Source organism: Chiloscyllium plagiosum, chromosome 19 (assembly GCF_004010195.1).
Source record: "Chiloscyllium plagiosum isolate BGI_BamShark_2017 chromosome 19, ASM401019v2, whole genome shotgun sequence".
NCBI classification, from domain to species: domain Eukaryota; kingdom Metazoa; phylum Chordata; class Chondrichthyes; order Orectolobiformes; family Hemiscylliidae; genus Chiloscyllium; species Chiloscyllium plagiosum.
Window position 1 is genome coordinate 4,108,202 of NC_057728.1, and position 13,687 is coordinate 4,121,888.

Below are 13,687 nucleotides of genomic sequence, written 5' to 3' on the forward strand. Positions count from 1 at the left end.
CTGATGACCCTTGACTCCCCTCCCTTGCAAGAATCTATCTACTTCTATCTTAAAAATATTCAATGAGCCCCTCTCCACTGCCTTCAGAGGTGGAGAATTCCAAAATTGGTAACCTTAGAGATCAGACTTTCTCTCGTTTTTGTCCCCAAGGGGCACCTGTTAATTTGAAAACGTGCCACTTAGCTTTGGCCTGTTCCATGAAAAGAAACGTCCTCCCCACGTCCACCCTGTCAAAACCTTCCAAGATCTTATATGCTTCAATCAAGTCACCCCTCATTAGTGATTCAAGAGGGTCAGGCTCATGTTTTGGAGACGCAGGTTCAAATTCCACAATGGTGGCTGATCAAGTTGAAGTTCAACTAATTAAAATCTTAAGCTGTAAGCCAATCAGTAATGGTGACAGACAGCCCCTGACTGTCGTGAACATCTCGCTGGTTCACCAACGCCTTATAGAGAAGCAGACTCTTAACTCTCCCTGGTCTGGCCTCTATGGAACACCAGTCGCTGTGCTTGACACTTAACTACCCTCTAAAATTGCAAGAGCAAGCCACTCAGCTGAAGGTCTCTTGATTAACAATCTAATAACATTACTGCAACACAGAGTAACCCTTAAGGTTCAAACACGGGTAAGTCATTTTTAAAAAGCACCCTCCTCCTGCCTGAGCATCATAACCGGAGCTGTGGGATAGCTCTCCAGTGTGTGCTCAAAAGCTATTCAGTCTTGACATGGCAGTGAAACTCAATTCCATGGTATTGCCCTGACACTTCTATGTAGCTGTTCAGTAGACCTTAATGCAATTCAACGGTGATCCAACGCGGCTAACTTTTCACTCCCTTTATCCAGAAGATCTAGGCGACAGGGAAAAGTCACTTGAGTGGGCGTAGTGATGACTATTACTCCTTATAGAGTTGAACACTTAAGAAATGGTACGCATTTGATGTCAGAAGCTAAGTGACTTCGATTTGCTTGTGTCTCACTGCTAACGAGACATTGACAAGTTGACCAAATGGGCAGAGACCTGGCAGACGAATTTCAATACAGAGAAATGTGAGGCCATGTATTTTGGTAGAAGAAACATAGAGAGACAACGCCGGGTCAATGGTATGACTTAGAGAGGAGTATAGGAGCAGAGGGGCCTCGATGTTCATATACATGTTTCTCTGAAGATGGCCAGGCAAATTGAAATATTTGTTAAGAAGGCTGATAGGATTCTTGGGTTTATAAATAAAGGCAGAGAGTATAAAAGGAAGGAAGTGATGCTATACAAGTACAAACCATTGGTCAGACCACATTTGGAGTATTGTGTTCAGTTCTGAGCACTTTATTTAAGCAAGGAATTAAAACCCTGGAGAAAGTGCCCTGGATTAACTGGAATGATACCAAGAATGAGGGATTTTAGATACAAGGAAAGATTAAAACAAAAAGGATTGGGCTTAATATCCTTGAAGCAGGGAAGATTGAGAAGTGACCTTATTGAGGTGTTCAAAGTAATGAATAATTTTGACAGGGTAAAGTAGGTTATTCTGTTTCCACTAGTCGGTGTGTCAGTATCTAGGGGGTCAAAATTTCAATACTGTCAGCAAGAGAGCTAGGAGTGAGATGAGGAGAAACCTTTTTACTCAGAGAGTTGTTAGGATTTGAAATGTGCTATTTGGGAGAGTAGTGGAGGAGGTTTCAGGAGAGAGTGGGATATATGTTGGAAAATGATTAAGTTAAAGGTTAATGGAGATAGAGCTGGAGAGTGGGACTAGCTGAGTGGCTCTTTTGGTCTCCTGTAAAATTCTATGATTCTGTGAATTCAATCCAAAACACTGAACGGAAAGGAAGACTTTTGCACTTCTAAGCACAGTTCATGATTTTAAAACTTTCCAAAGAGATTGCAACCACTGTAGTGTTTCTAAAGTGTAGTAACCATTGTAATGAAGAAAACGTGGCATCCAATTAGTTGTAATACGCTCTTATAAGAAGCAAAGTGATAATGACTGCTTTTAAATGTTAATTCAGAGATTGACCTTAGCCAGAAATTATTGTAATTATAGATGTGGGTCATAAGGGTCTTTGTGGTATAGAAAATCTGGACTTGAATCTGCCTACCCCAGAGATGCGTCATAACTTGTCTGAACAGGTTGATATTCCAAAAAATACATGTTGTTTTAGCCTGTTTGATTTCACCAGACAGCCACCTTTCCCCGTCTTCAAAATCCTTTCCATCACGATGCAAAATCGGGAATTTTTGACTGAAGTGTGTTGAGTTGCTTTAGCCTGCAGCCTCTTAAAATTTCTAACTCCGTGGCCTCTTGATGTGACAAAAATTTAAATTTACAAGGTCTGTAAAGTAAGTAATTAAAGAAGTAACAATGAATTTATGCAAAGTATCAGTTTGGTCACAGTTGGATCACTGTAGTTTTGGAAGTCTTATTATAGAAAGGACATTAAAATCGTACACTGCTGGCATTATAAAGTCACCGAGGCTGGAATGGTTTTAATTAGATATTTTAACTTTTGTATAGATTGAGATCAGCAGACTGTACATGTTATAAAGGTAGTGAACTTCTTGAGAGTGCTCAACACAGCTTTCTGCAACAATATGTCTAGAGCCAACAAGGGAACAGGCCATATTAGATTTAGTAATGAATAATGAGACATTGTCCTAGAATTGCTATAATATGATTGAGTTAAAATGGTATTTCAAAGGATGAATGCCAGACAGCTGATAAGGGCTGAAATTTCATGGCGGTAGGAAACAGTGGTGGTGTCTGCATGGAAAGTACCCAGAGGCTGACTAAAATACTTTCTGTTTTGGCATTTGCTTTATGGAATTTACTTAAATCCTTTTAACAGTTATTACTGTCTGTAATATCTGCATATAAGAACACATACTTACACTGGAATTTGTTTAAGTTTCTTGCTAAAATGTTTCTCTGAAAGAGCGAGTTTTGTTTTTGCTTCTTTCATGGTGTCTCTGGTAAGGCCAATATTTCTCATCCTTTCCCAGCTGCCTTTGCAACCGTGAAAATGAGCGGCCACCTTGAACTGCTGCAGTTCAGGTTCAACATTTGTGGAGCAGTTTGGGAAATGGAAATGTTGACAAATGGAATATCGTCCTTCATTGCTAGAGGGATAGAGTTTAAAAATAGGAAGGTTACGCTGCAGCTGTATAGGGTGCTGGTGAGGCCACACCTGGAATACTGGGGACTCCACAAAGAGATCAGCCATGATCTCGATGGGCCAGATGGCCTACTCCTGCTCCTAGTTCTTATGGTGCAAATGAGAGACTTGCTAGGCCATGTCAGAAAGCAGTTCGGAGTCAACCACATTACTGTGAGTCTAATGTCAGAACATTAGTCAAACCAGTGAAGGACCCTTCCCTAAAATGAACAAGATGTGTTTTTATGACAATGATTGTGTCACCATTATGGAGACTAGCCTTTCAATTCTGGAACTATTAATCCATTTAATTTTAAGTAAATGTATACTTGACCAATTTTTGTAAATGCCATAGTTTTGCTAACTGCCATAATTGGTTTTGAACTCTTGTACTCACAGTTTTAGGCTGGGCTGCTGGATGATTTATCCAATGATATTTATCTAAACCATCATCTCCCCTCAACCCGTTTCCCAACCTGCTTCCGTTTATTGTCAGCCAGTGGCTATGTTGTCACAATTCTACCGAGCATTTTCTTTTCATGTATGAAGGTGAGATGAAGAGGCCATCTTTTACTCAATAATAATTGTGATCATTCTGCCTGAAAGGGTAGTTAAATGAGATTTATGGAAATGTTGGAAAGGAAACTAGATAACTAACTGAAGGGATACAGGGAGATGGGGAAAGGGCAAAGGCATAGCAATTAGTGAACCAAGAAGCATAATTAGCCAAAGACTTCCTGCTGTACTGCGCCATTCTCTGATTCTGTTAACTGCAGTGAATAAAGAACAGATTAGATTACTTACAGTGTGGAAACAGGCCCTTCGGCCCAACAAGTCCACACCTACCGCCGAAGCGTAACCCACCCATTCCCCTACATTTACCCCTTTACCTAACACTACGGGCAATTTAGCATGGCCAATTCACCTGACGTGCACATCTTTGGACACGCAGACACGGGGAGAATGTGCAAACTCCCCACAGACAGTCGCCTGAGTCGGGAAATGAACCCGGGTCTCTGGCGCTGTGAGGCAGCAGTGCTAACCACTGTGCCACCGTGCCGCCCACACAGCGCCTATTCAGCCCAACAGTATAGCACAGAAACAACCCCTTTGTCCCACTAAGACTGTGCCTTCATAAACTATGTGGTCTGTAACCCTCTAGTCTCTGCCTACTCCATACACCTGACAAGGTGCATCTTAAACATTGCTATAGTATCTGCCTCCACCACCTCCTGTGGCAGCACATTGCAGACACTTACCACCTTCTGTGTTTAAAAAAAAACTTAATTCTCACATCTCCTTCAAACTTATCTCCTTTCACCTTAAACCTATGTCCCCCAGGAATTGACATTGCTACCCTGGGAAGAAAACTAGAACTATCTATTCTGTCCATTCATAGAATAAAATCCCGACAGTGTGGAAATACGCCATTCAGCCCAACAGGTCCACACCCACTCTCCGAAGTGTAACCCACCCAGGCCCATTTCCTTACCCTAAACAATGGGCAATTTAGTATGGCCAATCCACCCTAACCTGCACATCTTTGGACTGTGGGAGGAAACCGGAGCACCCAAAGGAAACACATGCAGACACGGGGAGAATGTGCACACTCCACACAGGCAGTCGCTGAGGCTGGAATCGAACCTGGGTCCCTGGCGCTGTGAGGCAGCAGTGCTAACCACTGAACCACTATGCTGCCCGAATCAACTTGTAATTTTGTAGATATCTATCAGATTGAACCAAGGTTGGATCCTGACTAGCAGCAAGGCTTTCCATCCCATTAATCTCAGCTGGACCTGACCTCCGATCCTTGTATTACTCTGGATGCCTTGGAAAAGCAGCCAACATCACCTCCCACCCTGGTTATAATCTCTTCCATCGGGCAGAAAATACAAAAGCTTAAACACATGGACCAACAGGCTCAAGACCAGCTTCTTACCTGCTGTTATTAGGCTTCTGAACAGATCTCTCAAATTTCAAATCTAATGTTGATCTTGCTTGTGGTTCTCCTGCTCTGGAGCTGTAACTTTTCATTCCTTGCTCTGTTCTATGATTTGTTGTATGGTATGATAGGCCTGTGGTACACGGTATACAAAACCTTTCACTGTACTTAGGTACATGTGACAATAATAAATCAAGTCAATTTTTTTTCAAAATTAAATGAAAAGAAAAGAAGAGTGCTACCCACTGCTGAATCCCCCGGGGATGGCAACTCAATTTAAGTCAAATAGGTTCTTCACGCATACTTGTAGGTCAGCCCTGTCTGAGAGGAATGTGCAATGGCTAAGTATTCGTTGCTGTGACCTTAACTGGTGTCCGTCCTCTTGCAGATGAGAAGCCGGTTTCGTTGTCTCCCTACGAAGCCCCGGCAAACAGCCCACGGTACGTGTTCAACCAGAGAGAGCGGGAATCCCTGGAAGTGCGGATGCGAGAGGTAGAGGAGGAAAACCAGGCCCTTCGTAAGCAGCTCAGCCTGGCCCAGAGCCGGGTCCATCACCATAGGAACCATTCCAAGAGCTATTCCACGGAGGAAGGCACAGGGGACAACGAGGTGGTGCATGCATTGGCGTGGAATAGTTCAGAATGTGGCAGAAGACCCACCGTGGAAAAGTGTGAGGTAATTAATTCTGCTTCTGAATTTAGTTCTCCCCCCTTGAGTCCACCTCTCTCGATAATTTTTCCTGATTGTAATCAAAAAACAGATAAACATTTACAACACACATGGAGTTGATTTGGCTTATCATCTCTGCACCAGCTCTTTGTCAGAATAATGCAAAGTATTCCCACTTCCATGCTTTCCCCAGTATTCCCTACTGCTTGATACTTTTTTCTATTTTCATATAAAATGTGTAAAGGCTTCATATTTAAAAGCCTGCCACAATTGCATGGTGAAGAATGAACATTTGTTTTGTTTATCACCGCAATCTGATACCTGCCAGCACAATGATATTTCAACAATCCAATTGTCTGACTTTATTTCTATCTCTGTCTGACCATCTCTCCCAGCTCAATGTTGCTATTGTGCATTCTCGCAATTATAAGTTGGACTGACTCAAGGGAGATGACATTTTAATATAACTTCAAGTCTTTTCCTCACGTATTCTATGGCAAAAAGGGCGGTTTGCAGAACGGGTTAAGTCTCCTCAACCTGTACCCTTCACCTTTACGTGTGTCATGAGTTTGATAATATCTACAAACTCACAATTGCCCCTAAAATGGTAAAATCCATGTAAAAAAATGACATATCCCTGCATGCCTGTTGCAAAAAGTGGTAAATGTCAGTTCTTACGTTTGATTCAGACTAAGATGAATAGCCAGATAGTTAAACAGCAAGATGATTATACAGAAGTAGCAGGCAGTTAAGAACAGAGGTTACATGAAGAATAGATTTTAATGCAAAAAGTCCCTGAAAGCTGCTTTTGAGGGCAGTGACCAGAGGAACCTCAGTACCAACTTGCAGCATTAGACTTGAATATGATGTGAACAGGAAATGATAAGTTCCACTTCTTTCTGTTGTCTTTCACTGGACGTCTAATGGACATATCCCAAAATGTCTACCCAAACTAATTCACATCATACAGACAGTGTGTGGGAGGCTCCTCAAACCCCTGACAACACTCTACATTAGTGACCTTATCATTGGTATCGCAGGGCTTCGTTTCAAAAGCATACTCACCCCTGAAATCAGATCTTATTTTATACTTGTACTACCCAATGGACAAAAGCAGTGTACAACCTGATCGCCTTTTGGAACAAAGATCCCTTGATGGTTCTGCCATTTAGAATGCAGTGCATTAATCCATAAGTTTTTAACATTTGACAGCCATTGAAACCAATCCCATGTCAGATTGGCATACGCTCAAAATGCATTCAAATTACCCATTGTTCTTCAAAGAATCCATATATAGATTATTGTCTTGGACCAAGCTTGCACACCTTGCTTATCCACAGATCAAACAACTTGTCCACTTTTCCACAAATACTTCGTTCTGGTGAAGTTGAGTAAGGCAAGTTATCTTCTGTGCGAACATGTGTTTTTTTTAAAAATTAATTCATGGGATAAGGGTGGCACATGCCAGGCTATCATTTTTGCCCATCCCAGAGGCTAGTTAAGAGTCGACGACATTGCTGTGGGTCTCGAGTAAGAATGGCAGTTTCCTTCCCTGAAGGACATTAGTGAACCAGATGGGTTTTCCACCAATGGCAATGGATACATGGTCATCATTACACTCTTAGGTTTCTATTAAAATTAAATTCAAATTCCACCATCTGTCCTGATATGAAATGAACCCAGGTCTCTAGAATCTTATCTGGGTCTCTGGATTAACAGTTCTGTGATAATACCACTAGGCCATCTAATCCCCTCTTTATTCCTAACAGTATATAATAGCTAGCAGTGGAGGTGAGCATTTCAGAAGAGTGTTTAGCGTGAAACATTAAGAGACCCAATGAAGATGGAAGTTGGCCAAGTAACCAGAATCTTATACAGGGTGAAACTCTGGGAGCCACTACAGTTCAGTGATTGTGGGACTGACAGGTGAATGAGACTTGGTGCAGCTCAGCAGTATGCAGCGGAGATTTGCATGGCCTCAGGTCGATGAGGGGCAGAGTGGTGGTACACTTAGAGTGTGCTCACTGTCCCCTTCCATTGTGCTGGAAATTGAAAGTGCACAATGAGCAAGGAAAATGGTTTGTGGGCACCCTCAGAATGGGCAGGGACAGTTTTTACAGAGAAAGAACATTACACACAGACCCTTGCACCTTACAGGACACAAACTTGTGGGGCACTTCATCTCTGGCCATCACAATGCATTTGTTTGTTTAACACCTCCCTGCATCAGGAATCACCTGACCAACTCATTCACTGTTTTAGACTCAGAGCCCAGGAAAGAAGATGGAGGTTGGAAGACAAGGGGTTAGATGTATTAGCTGGAGCCATTGCTCTGCATGCACCAGATGGTGGAACAGGTCCTCTGTGGTCCATCCTGTGTGGATGTGAAGTGATGCCCCACGCTGGAACATGTGGCTTCTGGGGGAGCCAGCCATTTCACCATGAACGTGTGCAACACACAAGGGAGAAGGTGTGACCGCCAATGTTTAGAGTTGGTACTGACAGTGGGCTTACTGTGAGAGGTGCAGTGGAACTTGCTCCATCAGGAAGTGGATGTCTCAGCATCCTCACAGGAGCAGTGCCAGCCTTCTCCTGCAAGGAACAGGAATCTCTCCTTGTGGTGGGAGAGGAGCCCCATGTCCGGCACTCCATCCTCCATGCAGGCTCGCTCTGCCCTGTTAAGGACTGTCTTCTCCTGTAATGGGGGAAAAAAAGGAAGGGATTGATTAAGACGGAGGTGGATGGGTGGTACAGCTGTTGGCACTGGTGAGGGGAGGGTGAAAGGTGGCGAGACGCCCCGACAAAGCGAGTGGGAAGCGCTGAACACCTGCCGGAAGGTCGGGACAGGTGAGACTGAGGGAGGGAAGATGTTGCGGGCAAGAGTTTGAGTGGGAGAGCTTGAGCCTTGGTGGGAGGCAGGGAGCGGAGATAGAGCGGGTGCGAGGTGGCAGAGAGAAGAGTGCAGCAAAGAAGGACATACCTTTGGCACTGCTGGAGACCACACGGACCTGGGTGGCAATTTTGGACCAGGGTTGGGTGATGTGTCCTCCTTTGCCAATCCTCTGGGAAGAGGATATCCCTCCTTGGTGTCACCATCTCAATCATTATTGGTCAGAGTATTGGGTACAGGAGTTGGGAGGTCATGTTGTGGCTGTACAGGACATTGGTCAGGCCACTGTTGGAATATTGTGTGCAATTCTGGTTTCCTTCCTACCGGAAGGGCGTTGTGATACTTGAAAGGGTTCAGAAAGGATTTACAAGGATGTTGCCAGGGTTAGAGGGTTTGAGCTATCGGGAGAGGCTGAACAGGCTGGGCCTGTTTTTCCTGGAGTGTCGGAGGCTGAGGGGTGACCCTATAGAGGTTTATAAAATCATGAGGGGCATGGATAGGGTAAAAGACAAGGTCTTTTCCCTAAGCTGGGGGAGTCCAGAACTAGAGGGCATAGGTTTAGGGTGAGAGGGGAAAAATTTACAAGGGACCTCTAAGGGGTAACTTTTTCACTCAGAGAGTGGTATGTGTATTGAATAAGCTGCCAGAGGAATTGGTGGAGGCTGGTATAATTACAGCACTTAAAAGGCATCTGGATGGTTGTATGAATAGGAAGGGTTTAGAGATGGCCTCCTTCTTTAGAGACCGCAATTTCCCTTCCCACGTGCTTAAAGATGCCCTCCAACGCATCTCGTCCACATCCCGCACCTCCGCCCTCAGACCCAACCCCTCCAACCGCAACAAGGACAGAACGCCCCTGGTGCTCACCTTCCACCCTACCAACCTTCGCATAAACCAAATCATCCGCCGACATTTCCGCCACCTCCAAACAGACCCCACCACCAGGGATATATTTCCCTCCCCACCCCTCTCCGCCTTCCGCAAAGACCGTTCCATCCGTGACTACCTGGTCAGGTCCCCGCCCCCCTACGACCCACCCTCCCATCCTGGCACATTCCCCTGCCACCGCAGGAACTGTAAAACCTGCGCCCACACCTCCTCCCGCACCTCTATCCAAGGCCCTAAAGGAGCCTTCCACATCCATCAAAGCTTTACCTGCACATCCACTAATATCATCTATTGTACCCGTTGCTCCCGATGCGGTCTCCTCTACATTGGGGAGACTGGGCACCTCCTAGCAGAGCGCTTTAGGGAACAACTCCGGGACACCCGCACCAATCAACCAAACCGCCCCGTGGCCCAACATTTCAAATCCCCCTCCCACTCTGCCGAGGACATGGAGGTCCTGGGCCTCCTTCACCACCGCTCCCTCACCACCAGACGCCTGGAGGAAGAACGCCTCATCTTCTGCCTCGGAACACTTCAACCCCAGGGCATTAATGTGGATTTTAACAGTTTCCTCATTTCCCCTTCCCCCACCTCATCCTAGCTTCTAACCTCCAGAAACTCGGTCCCCTGACCTGTCCGGACTTGTCCGACCTGCCCAGCTTCTTTTCCACCTATCCACTCCACCCTCTCCTCCCTGACCTATCACGTTCATCTCCTTCCCCACTGACCTATTGTACTCTATGCTACTCTCTCCCCCCCCCCCCCCCCCTCTAGCTTATCTCTCCACGCTTCAGGCTCTCTGCCTTTATTCCTGATGAAGGGCTTTTGCCCGAAACGTCGATTTTGCCTGTCCTCGGATGCTGCCTGAATTGCTGTGCTCTTCCAGCACCACTGATCCAGAGTCCTTAGAGGGATGTGGGCCAAGTACTGGCAAATGCGACTAGGTTAGGTTAGGATATCTGGTCGGTATGGACAAGTTGGACCAAAAGTTCTGAGCTATATGTCTCTCTGACTCCGTGTCCCAGTGGGAGAATTGTCGTGCCATATTCCCCCTCTCGGATATTTGCTGCAAATATTCTTGAGGCGAGCTAAAGGGATGCCAGTATTCAGGAGAAGTCCACTGAAGGGCAAGTTATTTTGTGGATGGGGCTGGAATCAAATGTGAGGGATACCATAGGGGCAAGGTAGATAGTTCATGGAGTGAATTTGATAAGTTACGGCCAGTGAACCCCTTCAGCTCTGCACTGGAGATCTGTCCAAAAAGCTTGACCGAACTCAGACTTAACTACAGAAGCATAAGGTTCAGTCCCCCGCCTCAATACTAAAACTTTTTAATAAGGAGGCTTGGCCCCAATCAGCTTCTTTTTCTGAACATTTTGTGCATTCACTCAATGCTGTTTTCTTTAGTTAATATCTCTAGCCAAGATCCTTAAAACAAATATAGCTCACTCACTGGGCAACATAGGTTTCCCAAACTAATCTTCAACAAGAGCACGTCCTACTCTCTCACAACCCCACTGCCTTGTCCTTCTGGAGATTTTTTATTCTGACCAACTCCGGACAACCCCCAGCTCCCACTTCTGGTACGTTCCTCTTACCTCTAAATAAACCTGCTTCCGACCTCTATCTCTGGGTTGTAAAATTCACCTCAGCAAACACCTTCGCCATGATCTCCCTGGGTGATTTGCTGGTCATTTGTCTAATATCACTTGACATCTTGTACAGGTCATTGTGCTCTGACACACATTTCGTTAACGTAAATTCACTGTAATATGTTTGGCGAATTGGGGAACACTTTTTGAAGTGCAAACTTTTAAAAGATGTGTTGGTCTGTAACGCAATTACATCACCAGCACTTTAAGGCTGTTTTGAAAGTGCGATGTTTTTCTTTAATGTGGGGTTGCACAAGAGCGCAACAATCGTTATCGAAGAACTACCTGTAATTTTTGTTTTTAATTCACTGTTCAAAAATGCCTTTCTTTCCTTCACTAAACTAAAATCTAAAATCCTCTTCTTCAGAACCTAAGTTCCCAAACAACAATGATATGTTGTGATCTTTTACCACAGTAGTGGAAATAATTGAAAACTGCTGGCTATATTCCATTTCATCCAAAAGCATTTGGAGTTAAAATCCATTCCACAGAGAGTTAAAATTCAGCCCACGGAATTTGTTTGGCCAAAATCTGAGTCCCATCCTTCCAAGGTGCAGTGCTTCAAAAGTACAAAAGAGCAACTTATTGATTGGGATTCTATCTCCTGATTAGAAAGCTTACTGAGAAAAAGATCCAACCTGCATTGATCAGAGAGGGAGCCAGTTCCAATGCTCTCTCAGTCATAGCAAAATTAACTTTGATTTACTCTGACCCTCTGCTTCCTATTTTGTCCTCAAGTCTTGTCCTGATTTTTAATGTAGCGGTACCAGATTCCAAATGACAAAAAAGATCATGTGTTTTTGAAATTCTGCCCATTAGCTTTGAGTATAGATATCACCTGGTTATCCACCAAGACATATCTTATTGTTCATAGTTAGTGCAGTAGTTGGCAAAGTACATTTGGCTTTATCACCTTTGGAGCTAGTGAGGAGTAAAATCCCTCCATTTTCCTGATCTTAATTGCTGCTCAGTGATAGAAATGAAAACTGGAAGTGTTAAGTATTAGATGGCACGGTGGCTCAGTGGTTAACACTGCTGCCTCACAGCGCCAGGGACTGGGTTCAACTCAACCCTGTCTGTGTGGAGTTTAAAGATTCTTCTCTCAACCCACGTGGGTTTCCTCCTGGTGCTCTGGTTCCTCCCCACAGTCCAAAGATGAGCAGGTTAGGTCAATTGACCACACTAAATTGCCCATAGTGTCCAGGGACGTGCAGGCTAAGTGGATTAGCCATGGAAAGGCAGGATTATAGGGTAGAGGGGTGAGTCTGAGGTAAAATGCTCTTCAGGAAGTTAGTGGGGACCTGACGTATCAAGTGCCCTGTTTCCACACTGTTTGGATTCTAAGAGTGCAGATAATTAGCTGGGAAGAGAATTGCCGTTGACTATGATGCCTACAGCAGTTGAACTGCCTGAAAATGCTGGCTGTCTGAGCCCAAACATTGGGGGCTATCAATAACACAAACGAAGCCCCATCAAGGGCCAGCTCCCTCAGAAGAAAATTGGTGAAAAGCTGTGTTTGACCATTTGAAAATATAATTGTCTTTTCGGTTTTCTTTTTAAACAGACAATCCACATTGCCATTGTGTGTGCAGGATACAATGCAAGCCGCGATGTTGTGACACTCGTAAAATCCGTTCTGTTTCACCGGTATGTATGCTCTGAGCTCTATTTACAAATAACCTTCACTCACCTTGAACACTTCCTCCTTTAACTCTTCTCACTTGCTCCAAGTCAGAGATGTAGCTCAACATAACCTGCCTGGGTCCCAATAGTGGGTGGCACGGTGGCAAGTATGTGGAACTTCATTCTTTGAGTCTTTCTTGGGGCCTGTCTCCAATACATCAATGTTATCATTGGTGCTGCTTCCAGTTCTTGGAATTATAAAAGATATATCATTTTCCTCATAATTTCCATCCTTTTCTCACTTTCACCTCGTCCAACTGAGTCTTCCCTTGCCTTCCTTGACTTCTCTGTTTGTAATAGGCTAGCCACCAAAATCCCTTACATACCTGCTGACTCCCACAGTTACTTGTAGTCCTCCCCCGCACTTGCAGGGGATACATTCCAAGATCTATCGCGGACGCCCAAAACCGTGGATAGTCGCAAACCCATTCATTTAAATGGGAAATGTACCTTCCCGGCAAACCTGGTTCTGGAAGGTTCCCTGTAATATGTTTGGGCCACGGGAAACCGTGGTAACCAGGCCCGTGGATATGGCAGTCGGCCTGTACTTCTTTACATCCTACTTCCTGCAGAGATTCCATTCCATTCTCCCAGTTTCACCATCTCTGCCACATCTGTTCCAATAGTGCTACCTCCCAGTGCTTCGGGCAGATTTTCCTACTCCTCCATCCCATTGTGGTTGACAGGGTCCTTAGACATCTCTGACCCTTTCACCTAACTTCTACCCTCACGCCTTCTCTCCAGAATATCAACAGGATTTGCCTTGTCCTCACTTTGCACCCTACCAGCCCCTGCATTCTAAGGGTCATCCTTTT

At 44.7% G+C, this 13,687-nt stretch overlaps 1 protein-coding gene across 6 annotated transcripts in view; it reads left to right on the forward strand.

Annotated features, from left to right (window-relative positions):
- The window catches only part of large1 (LARGE xylosyl- and glucuronyltransferase 1), a 491,278-nt gene that overhangs the window by 278,307 nt on the left and 199,284 nt on the right, over nucleotides 1-13,687 (forward strand). For all 6 annotated transcript variants that reach the window (XM_043708946.1, XM_043708952.1, XM_043708949.1 and 3 more), the window contains 2 exons: nucleotides 5,479-5,765; nucleotides 12,754-12,836. In XM_043708946.1, coding sequence (XP_043564881.1) covers nucleotides 5,479-5,765; nucleotides 12,754-12,836 — 370 coding nt within the window. The remainder of the gene's footprint in view (nucleotides 1-5,478; nucleotides 5,766-12,753; nucleotides 12,837-13,687) is intronic.